The following is a 22,573-nucleotide window of genomic DNA, read 5'->3' as shown; positions in this document are numbered from 1 at the left end:
GTGGCGCAGTAATATCAACGTGCAATGAGTCTTCCAACAGAAATCAATGGGATTTTACAAAATGCCAAATAAAACACGACAGAAACTGTATTTCGCTACGCTACTTGTTTTCGAACATCAACAAACACCACTAACCACTTGGTGCACAGTTTGGAAAACGAACGTTAAGCATTGTTTTAGGACATGTTTGTGCATGCCTGTAGGCAGCCACTCTGAAGTTAAAGGGACACCAGGCAAGCCTGATGCTTTTTCTCTACGAAACTCCCCCTCGCTCGGTCGGAAGCTCTTTTCCTTTTCTTTGCGTCTTCCGTCAAGGGTTTTCGCTGCTTCTTCGCCGGCTCTGCCATTATACACACGTTTGCAACAATCTCTAGCGTTTAGTTAGCCTGCCTCTGTGCTGTAAACTGATCCTGCTTCGGTCGGCGGGTAGGATACACCGAACTTGCAAGTGGGATATTCTTCCTACAGGCAGTAGGGGCGGGCGAGAGAGCCTTCATTCGCCCCGTAATGAGTCATTTAACCGTATACCGACTTAGGAAGATGATTAATTAACACGAAAACGTTGCCTGGTGTCCCTTTAACAGTTCCTTCATATAAGAATATCTTAAGATAGAGACTTTGGAACATTCCAGGGGTGCCAAGCATCATTTGGCCTTTTAGCTTATGTCAGTTGGCGCGAGGCGCAAAATGTGTGCTGGCTGGATCCTGATATGAAGCAGATTGATGGGAACGTGCGTCCGTGGCCCCTGGGGGTGGAGGCTAGCTCACCGCGTCCACATCCGTCTGGGGTGATTTGATGTGGCAAGCAGTCGTCGAGCAGGAAGCGACATCTTTTAGCATGCCGCCAAGCTCTGAAACCTCAGCTTCACTGTGGTGGCGGGGAAGGTCTGGTTTTGACTTGGTCGGCCTGTCGTGGTTTCACTGGCTGAAGTTGACAGCTCTGCAGAGACCGTCTGTGAGATCCAGACCAGACCAGACCAGACCTGTTTTGTTTTTGTCTTTTTACCCAGAATCATTCTCTTAGAATCTTTGAGTGTGTTGACATGTTATGTTGTGCTATTTATTATCTAGTGTATGTCATCTATTCTCATGCAGCTGTGATGAGGCCCACTGCAAATAACTACTGTTGGTATTGTAAGTAGACTTGTTTACCAGACTCTTGTGGTCTCCAGTCCAAGCCATGTGGTTGGCCTTGTTGTTTACCAGGACGGAGTCCCAGTAGGACCACGCTGTCATCTGATGGCTAATAAGGCCTCTCAGTAGACGAGCACCGTTACGTTATACCCCCCACACACACACACACCCCCCTCCACCCCAGACAGATCCTTTGAGTAACGGTCCAGACTAATCCCAGCGTCTGATCAGGCTAATCCTCCTGCATGACCTGCTACTCACCTCCTCCCCCTCCACCACCGCAGCCCTCCTGTAGGAGCTGACTGCTGTGTGTGTGTGTCTGACTGCATCCCCACTTAAGGAGTTCTCCCGCCTAAAACCCGGGTCCTTAAACTCTCGATGGTGGCCTGGCCACAGGGCTGGGAACTGACTTGTATCTTGCGAGCATATTTTCAGTCTGAGCCAGGGCTGTCACAACGGTTTCTGTGGGCGTAGGAAGCTGGGTGTGGACATGTTGATCTGACTGCCTCGCGGTAAACAAATCAAATCTGCTGCTCTCTGTATCAACCCTGTCCTCAAGCATTTGTAAACCGCGGGCCGTTCCGCCTTGCGTTTTTACTTGTTTTAGATACGCGCTTGCCGCCGAGTACGATTTCTCCAAAGTTTTGTGAGCAGAGCTTGCGCATTGTCCGCTGCCTAGCAACATGTTGCTGCTCTGCGTTGTGGTTTAAAATTCATTCGTCATGACTGTTGTCTGAAGGTCACTGCGAGTCACGACACAGTCTCTGCAATTTACCTCATTTACTGTCCGTTTCCTGCATTTCTGTGACCACTGAGTGGCTCGGAACTCGCTGGAGGAAGCAATGTGTCCTGACTGCTCTGAGGAGGCCTGATTTAAGGGCCCGCGAGTCGGGAGTTCTTTCAGAACCACCGGCTGTGATGTGGTCTGGCGATGACATCAGAGGCGAGGGGGTCAACTGTGAGTCGGTGCCGGGTGAAGACTGCTCCGGGGCGGATCAACTGACCTCACACACTCACTGCCTGTGTTTGTGTAGGACGGTTGGAACGAAGTCACATTCTGTCTCCCTCTCTCTTGCCCTCTCACTCTCTCTCACACACACACACACACACACACACACACACACACACACACACACACAGTTGCTCGCTGGCTCTGTCTCTCTCTCTCTTTCTTTCTTTCTTTCTTTCTTCTCTCTCTCTCTCTCTCTCTCTCTCTCTCTCACTGTGTTTGGATTCGAAAGAAGAAAAGAAAAGAATGTTGTCTTTGTTTCTTTTTTGTCCTCTATCTCTCTCTTCCTCTTCTGTCCTATCTTCCACCCCATCAGGGTCAGGGCTTTGCTCTCATTGGCCTTTTTATGCTGTTAGCCTGTGTTGGTCTCCGTCATAGTGTCTTTGTCTGTTCCTGGAACAGTGCCCTGGAGCCAGCCTTCCTTAAAAGCACATCAGACAGTGATGTGCACAGACACATCCCAGCTGAAATCTTAACCAAACAAACACACACACATTCATTCTCACAAACACACACACATTCAGTCTGAGAAACACACACACACACACACACACACACACACACACACACACACACACATATATTCAGTCTCTCACACACACACACAGATCTGACAGCCATTAAGCCCTGTTGGGGATGAACTGAGCACTGATCATATGAAATGCATGAATCTTGGAGTAATTACCCTGTGCATCAACCACTTGGGCCGGCACACATCTATCTACACTTGTACTAGCACCCACTTACACAAACACAAATGCACTCGTGCTGCCTAGTCCCTCTTACGCTTGCAGACACACACACACACACACACACACACACACACACACACACACACACACACACACACACACACACACACGGCGTGTGCTACTACAGCCTGCTGTATTTAGCCTGTGTGGCTTGGCTGGGGTGTTATAAGTGGCTCAGCCATCAAGTCATCTCATGGTCGGGGTGACATCACACTGCTCTCTCACTTGGAAAGCTTGGAGGGAGGAGGTGTGTGGGGGGTCAGAAGGACATGGAGGCACATGGATGGGCGGCATGCTGTCACCTTCTGTGGGGTGAAGGATGTAGGAGGGTGGATGGTGACCACTCATCTCTCATTATGCCTTACACTCTCTCTATCTCTCTTGCACGCGGCATGCACACAACACATGCATAGCGGGTGTGTTAAGTCTTGGGGGACGTCAGGCAGGGAGACGTTGAGTTCACTGCGAGGGTCTGCACTGCCAGCTCATCCACACACTCAAGGCAGCACTCGTGCCACAGGGAGAGAGCCGTGGGGAGGGGAGGGGGAGGGAAGGGGTGCTTTCTGGGCCTTAAATGCTAGTAGTGCACGGGTTGTGGGAGAGTGATAAAAACCTGACAGCCCCCAGTTCAAGGCGGTGTGTGTGTGTGTGTGTGTGTGTTGAGCAACAAAAAGGGGATGCAAGTCATACAACTTTTCCCCTTCCTCCTTCCCACAGATTTGCTGATATGTCCTGAGATCCTCACAGCCATTCCGTCGCCAACCCAGCAGTGTTGAAGGACACCAAACCGGGGCGACCATTCAACTTTTGACCTTTTGTCAGACAGCAGTCTGCCACTGTTTTTGCTTCTAGAGCTTCTGAGAGGCCCAGACGGAGGAGCAGCACACAGCGGCCTTGACGGACGGGAAGACGTGCGAGATTCCACAGGGAGAGGTCGGAAAAACGAAGAGAAGAGAAAGGAACGCAGGAGCGGAGGTGTGAAAGATAGAGGACAAGTGGGGAATTCCACGAGGCTGAAGCCAGGCGTGCGGAACAGAGAACAGGTTACCTCTCTAACTACAGAGGGCTACACACACACACACACACACACACACAGACACACACACACACACACACACCTCAACACTGGAGGGCTCCAAGGATTTTAGCCAGATGTCAAGATAATCGGACAGGAGTTCAGCAGCATCATCGTCCAACAATTTCTCTGACCTCTCTGGATTCTATTTCTCGCACACTTTTTTTCCCACCCCTTCGTTTCTGGAAAACATGACCTTGTGGTTGGGTTCTGGGGCCTTGTGGACAGTTTAGCGTTGGTGTCGAGAGTGGACGTGGACGTGACTGTGAGTGCGGCGTGTCGGTGCTGGCCATGTCGTGGAAGAGGAACTACTTTGCGTCGGGCAGCAGCGGCCTTCAGGGCATCTTTACCCCGCGCACCATGACCTCCATCGCCCCTAGCAAAGGGCTCATTAATGAGCCAGGACAGAACAGCTGCTTTCTGAACAGTGCTCTCCAGGTAGGTCACCCACCCACACTCACATAAACACAGACTACTTAAATACATGGCCTACACATTGCATCACCAGTACAAATACACAATATGAAAAACATACACTCCTACTGTTTCATCTGGGAAAAACCCCCCCACACACACACACTTGCTCAGATATGGTCACAGATTGTTGTTGTGACTTGTAGACTCTTTGTGCGTTTGTTTTTTAGCCTCCAGCCAGAAGAGAGTGGAGGAGGCAGAGGTGGAGGGTGTGTTGTTTATGGTCAGCAGGTGTCAGGGGTGTGTCAGCTAGAGGGGGAGCTGGGTGTGAATCACCCTAGAGTGAGAGGGGAGGCGTGGGCCAAGCACTGGTGCAAATTCATGGAAAGGGTGCGGATGACGCCTCCTCTTTGAATCTCCAGCTCACCCGTGAATAGTCATTTTGTGTGTGTGTGTGTGTGTGTGTGTAAGGTGACCATGATGGACTCTGTGAAGTCCAAATAGCAGTAAGCAACACAGTAAGCATCTGACTCAGCAACAGATCACATTATCATTAAGGCTACTTAGTGTCGTTGGGTTGAGGAAGGGAGTGAATGAAAAGGTGTCTTTGTGGGACAGTAGCCTAGTTGTGGGCGGCGCAGTGGTGCTGTTTGAGAAAGTTTGGGAGTCAAGGTCACCCGCTGTTTGGTGCTACATCTCGTCCTGACAGCCCACTGCTTATTTTTGGGAACAAATGGCTTTCTTATAGCAGACATAATAAAGTGTTGGCCCGGCCTTGCTCCACATGTTTGCCTTTTCCACAGAACAACCTCCATGGCCTCATCTGCCCTCTGCTTCTCCCAGCTTTGGAGGTTATTAAGCTTTGTGCACTTCCTTTGATATTACCCGTTGAGGATTCCTGTAAAGACACCACACACACACACACACACACTGATGCAGTCATTTTTTGTGGTCCAATACACACCCAGATCAGCTATTCCCAGCTTCTCGCTTGAACTGTAGCACTCCTACTTTTCCTTCATCCTAGAGAATAACATTGTTCTAATGTTAATAACAGTGCCCCCCTTTCTTTTCTGTTTTTTCTGTGTTCTCTCAAGGTGTTCTTTTCCAGTGTTTGTGCTCTGAGGCACACAGGACTCTTTTCACGCAGCTCTGACAGTCTCCCTTTGTCTTGGCCTAATCCATGCGCTGAGGCTGTAATCAGGGGGGGTGGGGCAATTACTGTTTTCTTTCCCTGGCCTCCTCCACACTCAACGTGTATCTCCACGTTCACTCTCTAGGTCTCCTGGCTTCATGTTGATATAATTATACTATGGATGAAGGCGTTGTCGTGTGTGTGTGTGTCTGTTGAGTTGACTGTCTTGAGTTTGTGTTTTTTGAGATTGGGAGTGGCATCTTTGTCTGTGTGTGTCTGTTTGTTTGTCTGTGTGTGTGTGTGTGTGTGTTTTTGTGTGCATGAGTTGGAGTTGTGGTTGGGTCATTGATGACCCAACCATGAATCAGACAGTGCGTTGCTTTGTTTATCTGTGGGGTGTCATGGACGGGCAGCTGTGTGGTAATGAGCGTGTTGATCACTTCTCAAGCGTGACCTCTCCACTACCGTACAGATCGGCAGCATTTGGTGTCCTGTCCACCTCTGGCTAGCCCCACAGGCTTCTCGGCCTGGCCAGGCCCTCTCTGGACGCAGAGCTGGGAAAGCACCCTGCATGAGGACAGGCCAGTAGAAAAATAAATAATGGAGAGTGATCTTCATGGCCGGATAGCCACTCACTCATGAGCACTTATGCAAACTTGCTGCTACTCACTCTTTCTCTCTCTGCCTCCTCTTTTCCTCTCTCTCCCCCTGTGTTTCTATCTGCCTCTCTCTCTCTCTCTCTCTCTCTCTCTCTCTCTCTCTCTCTCTCTCCCTCTCCCCTCTCTCCCTCTCTCCCCATAAGCCATCTTCTGTAGATGTTTGCCTGAGTGAGTAGGAACGCCAGTGCTGCTTATTGATCCCCATTCTCCGTGGATCCGCTCCAGGCTGGCTGAGTGCCGTCTCTGGTGCATCGCAGAAACTTTGATGCTCACTCTTTGGTCCCCTGTGAGCAGGACATGGAGGGCATGGAGATGGGGTGCGTGGGGGGGTAGGAGTGGAGAAATCGGTCTGTCAGGATGCCCGACGCAAATACGAACTTCAGCAGAAAACTAAAAGCACAAAGCACCAGTGTAGTTGCTTACGCCAGCATCAGAGATGGTGACGTCGTAAATATGTGTATGGTTGGTTGTTTGTGTGTTTTTTTTCTCAAAAGTGCAGACGGCCGTCTATCAAGGCATTTGTCATCCCTCGTCCATAATTACCTAGTCTGAGCAACCAGTCATTAGTTCTCCTCCCTCTATTTTTGGATTACCGTATAATCAGCTATATGGAACTAAAGTTGATTAGCGGCGTGAAAAGCCTGCCGAGCTACAAATTAGCATCACATATGAGTCAGGAGATGAAGGAGGCGGGGGTGGGGGCGCGGGGTGTATGTCTAAACAGTGTATAGACGTAGACGTTGGTTATGAAGCCCCAGGGGAATACAGTTCTTGTTGTTGCGCTTGGTTCCCCTCCCACCGGAACTGAAACTGCTGTGCAAGAACCCAGACTTGATTGGAGACGCTTCTCTGGAATGCGTTGTCGTCTGGTCTTTTCATGCTCAAAAGCTTAGACAAGAGATCAAGGAGGAATGCGTCTTTCTTCTCCTTTTTATGAACTCTGTGGTCATCATCAGGAGCATAATAATAATCCTCCGTCCCTTCATCTCTTTCCCCCCTGGAGGTTCAAGCGCAGGCTCGCCACAGCCCCTGTGCTGTCGTGAGGCTCTGCTGAACCTTACAACCGGCTCACTACAGCAAACACTTGACTACATTCTCCGTTTAAAAAAAAAAAAGAGAAAAAAGTCAAACCTTAATCTCCCGCAGTGGATCCCCAGAAAAGCTGGAGCGGTAGCCGAGCTCTCGCCCCTGCGGTGGGAGTTAAATCCTTAACCCCGGCGCCCTCATTAAAACCATAAGTGTTTGCCCTGTTACCTCAGAGACGGAGGTGTGTCTCCCACCGGACAGACGTCATAGACGTCAGCCGCAGCCTGCAGGAGAGGAGAGGAGTGGAGTGGTTGTTTTTCTCATTCTTCTTCTTCTTCTTTGTCCTTTCATCCATGCTGGTAAGCCTGGGCCCCCCAGAGCTCTCCAGACTGAATTAACTGGAAAAGGCTGAGAGGGTGCGGGCCGCCGCTGCTGCTACTGCTGCTGCTACTTTGCCCCATCCATTCCTCATTATGCTGCACACGTATTTGAGGCCTTTATGGGCCTGGCACAACGATGTCCGTCTTTTCAGGGTTTTGTGAATGGTAACCTATGTCTGCGTATAGAATTTGGAACAGGCTGAAAGATGTTGACGTATGTTGACAAATTGATGAATGTGTCTGTTCACTCTCCTGACGTCTTCTCAAAAGAGAGCGATTTCAGTGTTTTGTTCTCTCTCCTCTTTTCTCCTCTGTCGGTCGGATTCTGTCTGTCTAGTTTCACGTGTCATGTTGTTTGTCTTGGACGGACTGACCTTTCTCTGCGCTAAAAGTTTGAAAGGCAGAGAGCTCCGTGCAGAGCATCGGGCCCTCAGTACAAGCTGAAAGCCTTGTCATGTCCGTGTCTTCCTGGATCGGAAAAACAGGAGGACTATATCTCCTCAGCAGGAAGCAGATGTCCTGGAAACACGGCAAGGGGCACAGGGAACAACCAGAGCTCTTTCCCTCCTGCCCACTCTCTCCTCCTCCTTTCTCTTTTTTTTTTTTTTTTTTTTTTTTCTTTCTTTCTTTCTTTCTTTCTCTCTCTCTGTCTACCTCCCCCTCTCTTCATCCTTTCATTCTTCTCCTCTCTTTCTGCCAGTCTGCTCTTTTTCATTGTCTTTTTTCCATCTCTCTCTCTCTCTCTCTCTTGCTCTTTATTACTCTTGCTCCTTGTCTGTTCTCTTCCCATCTCCATCTCTCTAGTCTCTTTCCTGTCCTGTGCTTCTGTGCTTCTCAGGATCAAAGTCGTCATGTGCGGGCACTATTGGTCCATTTCTCTCTCTCTCTCTCTCTCTCTCTCTCGTGCTCCCTGTTCAGCTTCCACGACTTGGTCTTGCTTGTTTGCCGCCTCTTCTATCCATGTGCATGGGGGACCAGAAAAAAAGAAAGGAAAAAAAAGTGTCAGGAAAAATGCCAGAGGTCTTTTTGTGCACAACGCCATCTGCCACCATGCATGCCCTGAAATCCAAGCCCGGCTTTTTGTCGCGCAAACGAGCAGCCAGGACACGCAACCGTGAGCAGCTGAAACGAGACTGAAGATGATCTCGCATGGATTTGGCTGCAGGGCCAGCCAGGCAGGCAGGCGGTCGGTCTAAGAAGGCCGAGGGCGCCGCGGCGCAGGGTAAGAGTCGTCCAGCCGCGAGGACTTCGGTACATGCCGTCTCCAGCAGGGCTGGTTTAACGCCACGATAAACAAACATGAGCACTAGAGAAAAAAAGATGGGGAAAAGACGGAGCTTGTTTCTATCTGCTGCTGGGCTTATTCAGCCCAATTTCACGGGGAGGGGGATTGTGTGTCAGCCTTTCCTGCTCTGGCAGAGCACTCGTTCTGTGTTATCGTGTGTGTGTGTGTCATGGAGAGGCTGAGGTTTGGGAGGTGCCCCTGCTCCCTGTAATGAGCAGCTGTGTCTCCGCCTGCTCCCAGGCAGGGGGCCTGGCCTGTGCCCCATCCACTGTGAAAACACAACAATGCCCCTGCTCCTGCTGGAAGTGGGAGGGGTGGGGGGGTTGGGACGGGGCTGTTATCTCTGCAGTGCGTGCGTGCGTGCGTGCGTGCGTGCGTGTGTGTGTGTGTGTAAGAGTCACAGTGAGACCGGGCCCAAATGAAAGGTTATTTATTACTCCAGGGTCCAATCAATCATGAACCTGAGTGGCCTCTCCATTCATTATCCCTCCCTCCCACTTCCACTCTGGATCTGCCCTAAATCTGCAGAGGGGGAGCACTGGACAGGATGGGACTGGGCTGGGTGGAAAAACGCCACGGACCAGCCTGGACTGTGTGTTTACATGTCAGTAGGGGGTGCAAATGCCCCCAACACACACACACTCACACACACACACACACACAGAGTGGCCTTCAGGGTGTGGGTGGAAACATAGAGGTGGGAGGTCTTCAGGAAGCATCTCTGGAGGGTCATAATCTAAATTGGAGGGTAAACTTTAGGCTGTATTGATGTGGTACAATGATTTCAATAGGGTGCTGAGAGACTGACACGCGCACACACATACACACACATACAGATGGACAAAATCACACACTCTTACTGACACACTCGTGCTGCACTCAAACATACACACACAGACAAATATTCACACACACACACATCTTTTTCTCTGCTTAAAGGTAATCTCATAATCCTGTCCTGAGTGCTGTCGTCATGGCAGCTTTGGCACTGGGTGGCATTGTCCATTTTTGTTATATCATCAATTTGCATCTTTTCCAGTCAGCTCAATTTCTCTTTTTCCTCTCTGTCTCTCTCTTCCTCTCCCTCTCTCTCTCACTCACACACACACACGCACACTTGCGCTCATACAGACACACACACACACACACACACATGGTCGCATTCCCTCCCTCACTCCCATTTTTGGATGTTCTCCCTGAGTAAGGCATCTGTGGATGGCACCAGCTGTTTTTTAGGGTCAGCGAGAGGTCTGATGTTAGGGCTGATTAACAATGAAGTTCAGCTATTTCAGCTATTTCAGCTATTTCGTCGTATGTGCTGCAGAAAATGGAATTCTCTGAATTCTGAAGATAGTTTGTCTAGATGGTAACACTGACAAGCTAATTGCAAAAACTCCAGTTCAAGGGAAACAAACAAATCCATGAGTTTGGAGAAAATGCAACATTTGTACACACACACACACACACACACACACACACACACACACACACACACACACACAGATGCTTTTGGTCTTGCTTGTGGTGAAGGCATCCATTGCATGTTTCTCCAGCTTTAAAAAACTCTAATAGACTCTAATCACTCTGACAGACAAATGTGCTTATAACTAATTTTACTCAAAACCAAAGCTCGCCACGCTGTCATCTCAGTGAGATGAGCGAACAGCTTTGTTGTTCCAAGAATTGCTGTCATTTGGACCAAAACCATAAAGAGAAACCCTCTTGCATGCATTTTCTTTTCAGAGCCCCAGTTTCAGAGCCCCAGTATGCTCTCACACACATCAGCTGTGATTTTCCCTGTCATAGACATCCTGCCCAGGCTTGTTGTAACTCAGATTTTGTGTTTGTTTGAAAATAAACTTTATTTTGTGGGAATAACCGTGAGAAGAGCAGCTCACATTGGCACAAGCCCTCTCCTCTACCCCAGCGGCATCAAAGAGCTGGCGGTGCTCTCTCTCTCTCTCTCTCTCTCTCTCTCTCTCTCTCTCTCTCTCTCTCTCTCCCACTGAGTACACTGGGCTCATGAAAGCGCCGCAGATTGCAGCTTTCTGCTTGAGGAGGCTTTCACCTGGACTAGCTGTATTGGTACAAAGGCCCGAGACAGAGAGGAACCCATACACTGGATTTTATTTATTTATTTTTTGCCCCAGGAAAAAAAAAAAAAGACTATCTATCTGACTGAGCTGTTACTCACTCTCTTTGTGTGTGGCGGTTAGCACAGCTGGCTGTAAAGGTTAGCCTTGGTGACCTTTTGGAGGTCATTGGTAATCAATGCCACTGATTGCTTTTGGCTGCAAGTGAGTGTGAATGGTGGTGGATGCTCTGGGTGATCACTTCAAACTATTTTCTCCTTTACACTCGAGCTAGGGCTGGATATTGATGGTATGCTATCATAGGTGTGTGTGTGTGTGTGTGTGTGTGAGTGTTTAGTCAACACTGTGATGGAGGGTGATCTTTAATAGGAGAATATTATGTTATTTTTGAACAATAGCAATATCATTAGAGAAAAGTTAACAATTTAGTAGTCATATTGTTCTCGTGTCAGCATTTAATTTGGATTTAATTGGCAGCTCGCTGTAAAAGCAGTAAGTTAATGGTGTGCCAAACTCCTTTATTTGTTATGTGCATTTCTGTAGCTTTTTCTGGCTTTCTTGAATAATTGTGTGGAAAAATAATGAGTGCTAATTAGCATTTAGTGTAGTGTGTGTATATATACTCTTTTGATCCCGTAAGGGAAATTTAGAGGCAGCAGAAGCTTATAGTGATAAGTAGGGGAAATGAAAGCAATCAAGGAGGTTATTTAGTTGTTGTTTTAATGTTAACAAAAGTAGCAAAGTGTTGCAACATCACAAGCATTTCTCATTAAGCGGCGAATGAGTACTCTGGCTGCCTTTAGTCTCAGATGGTGTTAATTACACAGGGATGCTATCAGAACAGGCAGTGGCTGATCATAGGAGTGTCAGTCTCAGGACCAGTGATCGGCTGGTGAAGGGGGGTGTTTGTGTGCGTGTGTGAGTCGAAGGAGAGTGAATGTCGTCCTAATGCAGACTGACAGCTCCTTCAATAATTTAGCGTTGCTGTGTGTCAGGAGTTTCAAGTGGAACAGAGGGGGCCATGGGTAAGATTTTGAGTGTGTGAGTGAGTGAGCAAGCATGCGTGTGTGCGTGCGTGTGTCTGTGTGTGTATTTAGCGTGTGTATGCATGGACGAGCAGTCTGGTTGAGTTAACAGGGCAAGGAGAGCGTCCAGTCTTCACACACACACACACACACACACACACACACACACTCACACAGCCCTCAGGAGACTCCCAGGCTGGTCCAGATGGGAGATGGTGTGCGATCAAGAGAAATCGAGAGAGATACAGAATAAAGACAATTAAAAGATAGAGACTGAGAGAGGAGAGGGGAGAGAAAGAAGAGGGAGAAAGAGGGAGGGGGAGAAAGAGAGAGAAGGTCATCCGTGAGGTGCCTGTTTAGTCTCATGCTAATGCCCCTCATCTTGTCTTTCCTCTGGCACGAGCGGCACAGCTTCTCACTCCGATGTACAAGACTCTCCGCATCTGTTTTCACTCTCTCCCCACCTCTTTCCCCAGCCTTGTTCTTCTCCTCCCCTCTCCTCTTCTTTCCTCCCTCTTCACCCTCTGTTCTTCTCTCTGACGACTCTCTCTCTCTCTCTCTCTCTCTCTCTCTCTCTCTCTCTCTCTCTCTCCCTCCTCACTCCTTTTTCTCACCCACCCAGCACTCCCCTCACCACCACACTCAGGGAGTCTCTGACCTTCTCTCAGCGCGCTGTTTTTGGGATGGGGAAGACCGTCTGAGGATCTCTCTCTCTCTCTCTCTCTTTCTCTCTTTCTCTCATCTGCTGGGCTGTTTGGATGTGGGCGAGTGAGGCTCGTTTTCAGCTGATTAGTGGAGTGAGGGATTGAGTGGCGGCGCTGTGGCGGCCGGGTTAATTGCTGGCTCTGTGTTTGGGGCGTAGAGGGTAATACCCCACTGGTGCCCACAGCCAAGAGACGGATTTAAGAGGAGCCTTCAGGTCTGCTCACTCTTAAGTACCTCAGCAACTCTGGACTGTCAAGCCCCTTGGCTTCAGGTAGTATCTCTTTCTCTGGGTGTGTGGTGGGGAAGGGTGGGGTCGGGGGGTTGGGGTGGCGTGTGTGTTTGGGTGTGTTTGGTGTCTAAGCAGATAAATACCCTAGTAGTGCATTGATGCAAATGTTTTGGTAACTTAGCAGCAGAATCCTCAGAGTGCGTGTGCGCGTGTGTTTGTGTGTGTTCTGAAGCTGTCTGTAGAAGTAGGTGCTGGAGGATGAGAGGCAGTGATGTGGAGTCCTTGGAGAACTGAGGGGGGTGATGTTTTTTGTAGCTTGCTGCGTATCTGATCGCCAGAGCGATGGAAACGTTCCTGCTGTCAGCCGCAATGGGCCCCCACCCCCACTCACCCTCACACACACGTTGGATTGCCCAAGGGCTGGATGCCCTCTCTAGCTCAGTTTTCATGATAGTTGTAGTAAATCAATCTGTTAATTACTTATTTGATATGTAACCACAGTAACATTTAATCCCATTTAAAGTGTCATGTTTATTTCTGAGTTGGTCCTGTGTTGATGTTTTTTTTTTTTTTTTTTTTTTTTTTTTTTTTTTTCAACGCTGTGCAGCCCCCCCACAAGGCTCTCTGTTCTCATTTTCTTCTCATTCTCTCTCCCTCCCTTCCTCTCTCGCTCCCTCTTTTTTTTCTTCTCTCTCTCTCTCTCTCTATTCCCCTCTGTCCATCGTTTGCAGGTGCTCTGGCATTTGGACATCTTCCGTAGGAGCTTCCGTCAGCTGACCACACACAAGTGCATGGAGGACTCCTGCATCTTCTGTGCCCTCAAGGTAAATGCCTTTCAGATGAACACCAGAGGGGAGACCTCTGCTCTCTTTCACTGACTTAAAAGGGTCTTTTTAAGGCAAAAAAGCTCCTGGTCTTGTAGTGACTCAGAGGGAACCTGGGGCGAAGCCCAAAAGAGCGACACTAGAGGCGACATGCCTCAGGAAGTCACACTGGAGATGACTCCGAGCTGTGCAAAGCCTGTCTCCTGAGATGAAGATCCTCAGCAGTGGTTCTGATCGGCACTCTTTACCAGGGATGGACGACATGTTGCTGTTCAGTTGAACAGAAGGGATCTGTGGTGATGGGGTGGGTGTGTGTGTGTGTGTGTGTGTGTGGAGTGCAGTCAGATAGCAGGGTGTGTATAAGTTTGGGTTGTTCCCCTATTGAGAAACCCGACTGTGACGGGTCAGGGTTTGAGTCGACTCCCTTCCTGTGCCCAGGGTGGGTGGGACTTGAGCCCAGTTAGCCAGTTTCCACCGATATCATCTCTTAGTCATTAGCTGGACGACAGGCACTTCCGGACCAAAATGTTCAAAGGACTACTTGGAACTACCCACTGAGGAGCTCTCCCAACAACTGTTCAAAAGTAGATGGTGCTCAAAGTGGACAGTGAAGGTAAACAGTGGTTTGCAATTCATAGCAGCGTCATTGGATGTTGACTTGTCTGTGTTGGCAAAGGCTTTATCAACACACCCACCTTTTATGCAAGTGGGAGTGGAAACATGACTCGTGTATGGGTTCTCTGTAGTTCTTGTTTATATGGCGAACATTCTATGCCGGTTTGACTGCTGCATTGGCTTGTGTTAGAATAGTCAATGTACACTTTCTAAGAACTGTGATCGTCCTCATGTCCTGCAGTGTGGACACATAATAAAGGGGCTTTTCCTCCAACAGATCTGAAAACTATGAAAAAGTTCCTCCTGTCTGAAAGCTCCTAAAAGAGCAGACCTCAGGCCACTCCACACCCATTTTGTCTGTCTGGCTGGTTCTCTCTCTCTCTCTCTCTCTTTCTTTCTTTTCTTTCTTTCTTTTCTTTTCTTTCTGTCTCTGTCTTTTCTTTCTCATGCCCCTGTAGTTTTATTTTCCTTCCCATCCTCTCCACTCTGGCTGTGCCTGTGTTTTCTCTCTCTCTCTCTCTCTCTCTCTCTCTCTCTCTCTCTCTCTCTCTCTCTCTCTCTCTCTCTCTCTGTCTCTGTCCGTTTTTTTTATTGCATTCCATCCAATGTGCCCGAGCGCCAGCGGGCCTTTCCATCCGCCGCTCAATAACTCTGCAGGAGACGAGCGGAGCGGGTCTCTCCCTGCCCTCCCACCCCTCCCCCACCTCACCACCACCCAGCGGGGGACCGCCTGTCTGCTGGTGGACTGACCTGACAGAGAGGGTCGCCCAAAAGACCCGTTTCTGGGTCCGCACGCTAGGATTGGCCACTACAATCTGCCTGTCTGTATTGGTGTGTTCATGCCTGTGTGTGTGTGTGTGTGTTGTGTGTTTGCTCGCTTGCGTGGCTGTGGCTGTGTCTGTCCACGTGCTACAGCATGCTAGTGTGTGTGTTTGTCTGTCTGCAGCACGCTAAGTCAGATTTGTTTGTGGATTGGTTTCCCTTTAGGTCTGTCTAGACTGGTGGTGTGCCTCTGTCTCTCAGGCGGTCAGTGGCTCAGCTCTCCTCTGCTCTGCCTGTGTGGGTGTCTGCTGACTGTTTTTGTTGACCTTTATTTCTGTTCTTTGCCACACACTAGCGCTCTGCTCTCACAATATGTGCCTACATGTTTCTCGCTTGTTCATTCGCTAGAAAGGAATATTTGTGGACAAATTGTCTGCGTTTGTCCAGTTGCCCATGTATGTGGTAGTCTGAGCTGTTTAAGGAGGCAGTCTCGCAGTATTAACCTTTTTGCTATCTAGAGGTAGCCCTGTTTGTGTCTCTTTCCTCCAGCATTCTTTTAAATAGCCCGACTCCCATCGAGAGGAAAAAGGCCTTTTACTCAACCAGATTCTCGACAACTGTGTCCGATCCTCGGTCATGATTAATGTATTACATGCGAAAGAGATATCATTACGATTTCATGAAGGCGTCTTGTACGTCCAGTGCGGTACAGAGAAACCGAGCAGGTGGAAGATGACTTGTAAGTGTGCGTGCGCTCATGCAATATGCTCTGGTCTGTGTGCTGTACTGCTGACAAGGCCCAAAACAATATCTGGCCAGCTGGCGTGAGCTAGAGAGGGAGAGGAGGGGAGGGAAAGAAGAGGCTACAAGAGGGAATATAATGTACAACAAAAGTATAACGGAGTGATTGAGAGGGAGAGTGAGACGAGGCTGTTTTGATTAGGCCTTGAGACTGTTCTAAACAACAGCGAGCCGTGTGAACATGCTGGCGTCTCGTTAAAATCTCAAGTGTTGCCCGGGTTGCCCGCAGCCTCAGCAGCCGCCGCCGAATTCGTCTCGAAAGCGTCCGGGTGCCACGCTTTTCCTCTAGCTGCCTCCTTGCTCTTTTCATCGCCTTTGTTTCGCTCGTTATCATTGGAGATACTTCTGGTGAGAATTAGTTATGCAACTGTCTGACAAACAGTGATGCCACTTCTATTACCAAATCCACCCCCCCCGCGTAGTAGTTTATGGAACTGAACTAGCCTGAACCCAACTGGATTGATTTGAACTGCACTGAACCCATTTGAGTGGGACTGAGTGAATTGTACTCTATTCTGTTGTGTCTGAACCCAGTTGTACTCCATTGTGTCTGACCGGCTGCTGTGGTGTGTGTTGTGTGTTTGTTGTGCTTCCAGAGCATCTTTGCTCAGTTCCAGTTCAGCAGTGAGAAGGTGTTGCCGTCGGACGCCCTGCGCAGCGCTCTGGCCAAGACCTTCCAGGACGAGCAGCGCTTCCAACTGGGCATCATGGACGACGCCGCAGAGTGCTTCGTAAGAGTTTCTCCATTCCTATTAAAACCCTTGACAGAAACACCTCCAGTCTCGCTTTCTCTCTCTCTCTCCTCTCTCTCTCTCTCTCTCTCTGAAACTCTCTGTATCTCCTCTTTCCTTTTTTCAGTTTCCTTTTTTCTTTTTTTTTTCTCTTCTTTTGCTGGCTGTTTCTCTCTATGTCTCTCTATGTCTCTCTCTCTCTCTCTCTCTCTCTCTCTCTCTCTCTCTCTCTCTCTCTCTCTCTCTTTCTGCACTCACCTTCACTGTGGCCACTGCCAAACGCAAATCAAAGTTAACAGAATTTCCTTTAAGGGCAGAGCATCCCGGCCAAAATGGCCCTGTTGGGATTAGTCGATTAAGGCTGGCTCCTGTCTTGCCCTTCTTTGTTATGAGCGCTGGTGATGGTGAGAAACATCCCTCGGGTGCGTGTTGGCCCGGCGTTCCGCAGGCACCTTGGAAGCCTCCCGGTGGCAGAAGGCCAAGGGAAACGTTTGATGCTGGGCAGCGAGCTGCTGCAGTCCCTGGCACCGGCACCTGTACCAGGGAGGACAAGAGTGCAGAGAGTTCAGCCAGTGCACGCGCTTGCATCACCGAATCGACACGAAGAAGTAAACAATAAGAACATGAAGCAGAACACCAGAATGCCTTAAGAGAGCTCTCTGTCCCAATACACTGCACTCTGTCTGACTCCGTCCTGCGTTATCCTTTTCGGTCGTGCTGGCTCAGGTTGAGGGCTCGTTAAGACGAGTCGCTTCATTTCTCCTGACGGGGTGGTTTTATAAGCAGGCACTCTCGGGCAACATGCCAGCCCACGCCATCCCCCCCCAGCGGCCTGTGCCACAGCACGCTGAGATAATGCTGACCACTGCAAACCCCTCACAGAATACCCGTTGTACTGGATTTTAATGTATGCATTTTTGTTATTGTCGTTGTCGCACACACACACTCACTCACTCACTCACTCTTTTCCCTCCTACTTTATTTCTTTCACACCTTTGAGCTTTCTCTTTGTTTCTCTCTGTCTTTCTCTTTGCTCTTCGCTCCTCTTTTCTTCCTTTTTTTCCTCATCCTGTGTGTGTGTGTGTGTGTGTGTGTGTGTGTACGTGTACGTGTGTACGGTCCGCAGCCTCTGCAGAGTGCTCTGGTGTGCTGTGGGGGGACTCTGTGCTAGTCCTCCTGTCCACTTGACGAAGAGGAATGTTGCTCATAAGAGCGGCATGAATCACCCCCCGCTGGCCGCTGGTGCTCTGCGCTCTCTCAGGGCAATCTGTCCTCCGTCAGCAGGTTCTGGCCCCGTGGCCGCCCCAGGTCAGGTGTCACCTCCATAGACTGCTGCATTGCTTATGCCCCCGCAAATTCAAGATCAGATGGAGCGCTGCTGAGATTTAACACCACCACCTCGCTTAGGGAAAAAAAAAACGACTCGAGTCGCAGCCCCGGTTACTGGGCTTTTAAATATTTAAAGAGAACTCTCGAGGAACCCTCTCTTGTCCTGGGTGTCTTGAACTGTTCCGTGTAAATGTCCGGATTCCGGAGTGTTCTGTTATGTATGCATGGTGTGAGCCTGGCAGCTTAGGTGAATTGATGAGACCCGGCTCTAACAATCCCCAACCTTGCCGTGTCGCAGGAGAACATTCTGATGCGCATTCACTTTCACATCGCCAACGAGAGCAAGGAGGACATCTGCACAGCCAAGCACTGCATACCCCACCAGAAGTTCGCCATGACTCTTTTTGAACAGGTGAGTGTGCCGTGTGACGCCTACACACTTGAATGTTTGTTTACTTAAAGGTCATGTTAGAATCGTCAGAAAAAGCTAAAAGGGGTGAATTTGGATTATAGGATCATATTGGGATGGATTTCTTCATTTTCTTTTTATTTTGCAATTGAGCAAATATTTTGGTTATTTCAGTCTTTATGCTGAAGTCCCTGTGAATGAAATTGAAGCTTTTTTTGTCATACCAGCAAGTGAAAAATTAAAGCACACACACACACACACAGACTTGAGCAAACCCCTTTTCCCTCTTGTGTGTTTTTGACAGTGTGTCTGCAGCAGCTGTGGTGCCTCCTCAGACCCCCTGTCCTTCATCCAGATGGTCCACTACATCTCCACCACCTCTCTCTGGTCAGTACCGCAAAGCTGGCCGGGACACACACACACACACACACACACACACACCCTGTCATTCATCCAGATGGTCCGCCACATCTTTCTGTTCAGTATGGCACAATGGGCTGGGTCAACACACACACACACACACACACACACACACACACATTTATACAAACATGAACACATTAAAATCCTATCGCACCCTCTTACATAATTTAGTCCTGCAGCTGAGTGTAAGTGTGCTAGCAGTGTCAGAGGGCTTTCTGGTTCCTCCTCATTTCACATCACAACACATTCAGATCAGATCACATTGAAGAAACAAACCAGAGTCAATGATATCAACAATCTGAACCATTAGTATCTAGTCAATCAGTAAAGGTGCTGGTGAGTGGGTTGGTTAAGCCCTGCATGCTGTTGCCATGGCCTGTGAGTGGAGTGGATGGGACCAGATTGGCACGAAGAGCCCGTGCTAGCCGGCCTGTGGCTGCCTGTGCAGGTGTGTGTTTGTGGGCCACATCTGTGCAGGCGTCCCCCTCCCCACGACCCCAGCCGGAGCGCCGCCTGCCAGGCAGGGGGGAGCCACCGCCACGGGGGCCAGTGCTGATGCAAACGGGCGGAAATCGCCTCGTGAATATTCCACCGCTTGTTTCAACATGGCACTAATCAATTCAGCAAATCTGCCTTTAGAAGTGGCCCACATATAGGACGAAGCTCCCACCTCCACACACACACACACACACAGAGACACACACACACACACACACGGCTGATTTAGTGAACATGGCACTCTGCCAGGCAGGCCTGCTGCACAGCAAGAGGGCCGCTGTGGCCTGACACTTAGTGCTGGAAATGTGTCTGGTCCAGGAGTGGCATGCTGCACTCAGGAGCCATTACTGGCTGCAAACAGTGGCAGCAGCAGAGTAGCAGTGAGGCCATCAGATGTGCTGAGAGGGCTGAGGTTTAAAGCCTAATTAGGCCTTTCCTCCGCACTCTTGTGTCTAGCTGCATGACTCCTGAGCACAGACACACACACACATGCATGCACGCACACTTGGGGCACACACATACATGCACGTACGCTTAGGGCACACGCACACAGACACACACTACGCTTTCAAGCGTCCCTTCACTCACGTGCATGTGCACACAAAGGCTTAGTCGGAAAAACACAATGAAGTGAAGAGGCTCACTCTTTATTTATTTTTATATATCACATACACACAGTAGAACAAGCTCTTGGCTTTAGTGTCCCCTGAAGCCAGCTGCAGTGCAGTGCAGAGGTGTTCAGACGACTGCTGTCACCCTGCTGGGGGTTTGACACTGACACTGCACTGCAGAGATGCAGAGCAGCTACTCACTCCCAGCCAAACCACCTCAAACAAAGACTGCTAGCATATGCTAAAACACACACACACACACACACACACACACACACACACACACACACACACACACACACTCACAATAGAACATCCTGTTAAAGGTGCAGTCAATGATCGTACGCGATTTCAAGCCCATACAATTTTTTTGTCACATTCAGCAATCACCTCCTTCCAACTGCTAGCCCATTCTGTGAATACACTGTAAACGCATGGTGTCTGTAGGCAGCCCAGACTCTGGAAAACTGGAAACAGACAAAGTAGGGGCCTGTCCCCCAAACAAAAATGAAACCCTCTGTGGAGTTTCTCTGGGAATAATTGCGGGAGGGGTGAACTACCTCTGGTGTGTTTCATTTGGTCCTTGATTAAAATATAATGCAGGTTGTTTTGGACAGAAGCGTCTATTTAAATTTAAACATTTAAATATAAACATAAACAAATTCCTGCGCAATTGCTGACTGCACCTTTAACAGTGGCTGTGATGTGCAGCTTGTTGAGGAGTTGAGTACCTGATTGTTTTCTCTCTCTCTCTCTCTCTCTCTCTCTCTCTCTCTCTCTCTCTCTCTCTCTCTCTCTCTCTCTCTCTCTCTCTCTCTCTCTCTCTCTCTCTCTCTCTCTCTCTCTCTCTCTGCCGGGGCTGCAGTAACCAGGCAGTGCGGATGCTGGAGTGCCGAGAGAAGCCCACTCCGGACATGTTCGGGGAGCTGTTGCGCAACGCCAGCACCATGGGGGACCTGCGCAACTGCCCGGTCCGTACACACACAGGACCAGGACTCATTTGTCTTCCTCACACACATACACACCCACGCACCACGCACATGCACACACACACGTGAGCTCTCTCTCTCACACACGCACACCCACGCACATACACACACATGCACACACACACGTGAGCTCTCTCTCTCACACAAACAAACACACACACATTTGTGAACTTTCAAACACACTTACGTATATACCCTCCCTGTCCAGTTGCTCAAGAGGAGCTTTATCACAGTTTGGGGCCAGACTGAGGAGGAGGTTATGATTGTTAGTCATGAGAATACCACACTCTTAAAATGAATGTGTCCAGATAGGGACCACACAAGTTTGTGTTGTTTCCTTTTTTAATTTGTTACACAAAATGTGTACACAACTTGCATTGTTTTTTTTTAACACATCTCTGTGTTGGGGACAACACATTCGTTTTAAGAGTGCAGTATGAATTCTGATGTGGACATCTCTGGAAATCTTGTGATTTTTTCTATTTGTTTCAAGCTGACTGTGTATGTGCGTGTTCGTTCGTATGTGTGTGTGTTTTGGGCTTTTGGGCATTGAGTAATAGCTAGGTCAAGATGGCAGTGTATGGGTTGAATGTTAATGTATCTTATGGCATGAAAGAACAAGGCTACTTTTCTCACACAGTCTACTACGCACACACACACACACACACACACACACACACACACACACACACACACACACACAGAGTCACACTCCCACTCCCAGTCACACACCCACCATAAACAGTGCCTTGTTTTGTAACAAAGCGGCGGGTCCTTGGGGATGGCACAATGCCTCTACTACGGCCTCATTGTTCAGTGGCAGCATGATGGTCATAAACATCTTCTGCGCATCAATTGCTAATGGAACATCTGCCCGTCGCTCTCCCTGACCCTCAGTGCCCCACACCCATGTTAATAGATTTGCAGGATGTCTCTCTGAGAGCACTTTATGTAGATAAGACAATGAATTTAAAAGCCTTTTAAATGAGAATTAATAGACACAATGTTTTTGGGAGTGAGGGGTTGAAAAGTGCTTTGTTTTAACGAGAGCTGGCTTCTGTTTGGTGCATTTCTGTGTGTGTGTGTGTTGGAGGAGGGTGTGGTGGATGAGTGTGTCAGAGAATTCCCAGAGCTTGTGCCCGCTGTGAGAAAATCTTCGCTATTTACAGCAAAATTTGGCCCCAGCTCAATCGCTGCCCTTTGGGGGAAGCAGGGGGGTGCAGTTGGCAGCCTGCAGTAGTGGCACAGCTCCTCCAAAACAAACCGACAAAAGGAGTAAGGGGGGGCGGGAGTCGTTTTCCTCCCGAGGAATGAGGTCAAGTTGGTAGATGTGTGGGGGTCACAAATTACCCCCCCCCACCCCTACACACACACACACACACACACACACACACACACACACACACACACACACACACAACCCTCTCAAATTTCATCCCAAGCCATTCCCAGTTTCTGCTCATCCACTGTAGTTTTCCCAAGGGAGAAACTTCTAGAAGGCTTTTCGCTAGATGTTTTGCCATTGGGCAGTGGTTGGGTGCTCCTCCAAACCCCAACCACAGAGCGAGAGACCGACGGAGACAGAGAGTCCAGAGAGTCAGCGAGCGAGTGTAAGCCAGGCTCCCTCGGCTCCACTAACCAAAGGCCTAGAAGTTTCTAG

General features: G+C 49.2%; 1 protein-coding gene across 1 annotated transcript in view; it reads left to right on the top strand.

Moving 5' to 3' along the window:
- Positions 1–22,573, top strand: part of usp54a (ubiquitin specific peptidase 54a) — a 59,095-nt gene that overhangs the window by 16,547 nt on the left and 19,975 nt on the right. The window contains 6 exon segments of the mRNA XM_048269632.1: positions 3,613–4,408; positions 13,653–13,745; positions 16,520–16,654; positions 18,282–18,395; positions 18,697–18,779; positions 20,790–20,895. Coding sequence (XP_048125589.1) covers positions 4,262–4,408; positions 13,653–13,745; positions 16,520–16,654; positions 18,282–18,395; positions 18,697–18,779; positions 20,790–20,895 — 678 coding nt within the window. The 5' untranslated portion in view covers positions 3,613–4,261.

This window comes from Alosa alosa, chromosome 18 (assembly GCF_017589495.1).
Source record: "Alosa alosa isolate M-15738 ecotype Scorff River chromosome 18, AALO_Geno_1.1, whole genome shotgun sequence".
Taxonomy (NCBI): Eukaryota; Metazoa; Chordata; class Actinopteri; order Clupeiformes; family Clupeidae; genus Alosa; species Alosa alosa.
Note: the sequence above shows the minus strand (reverse complement) of the source record. Positions and strands in the feature narration are given on the sequence as shown.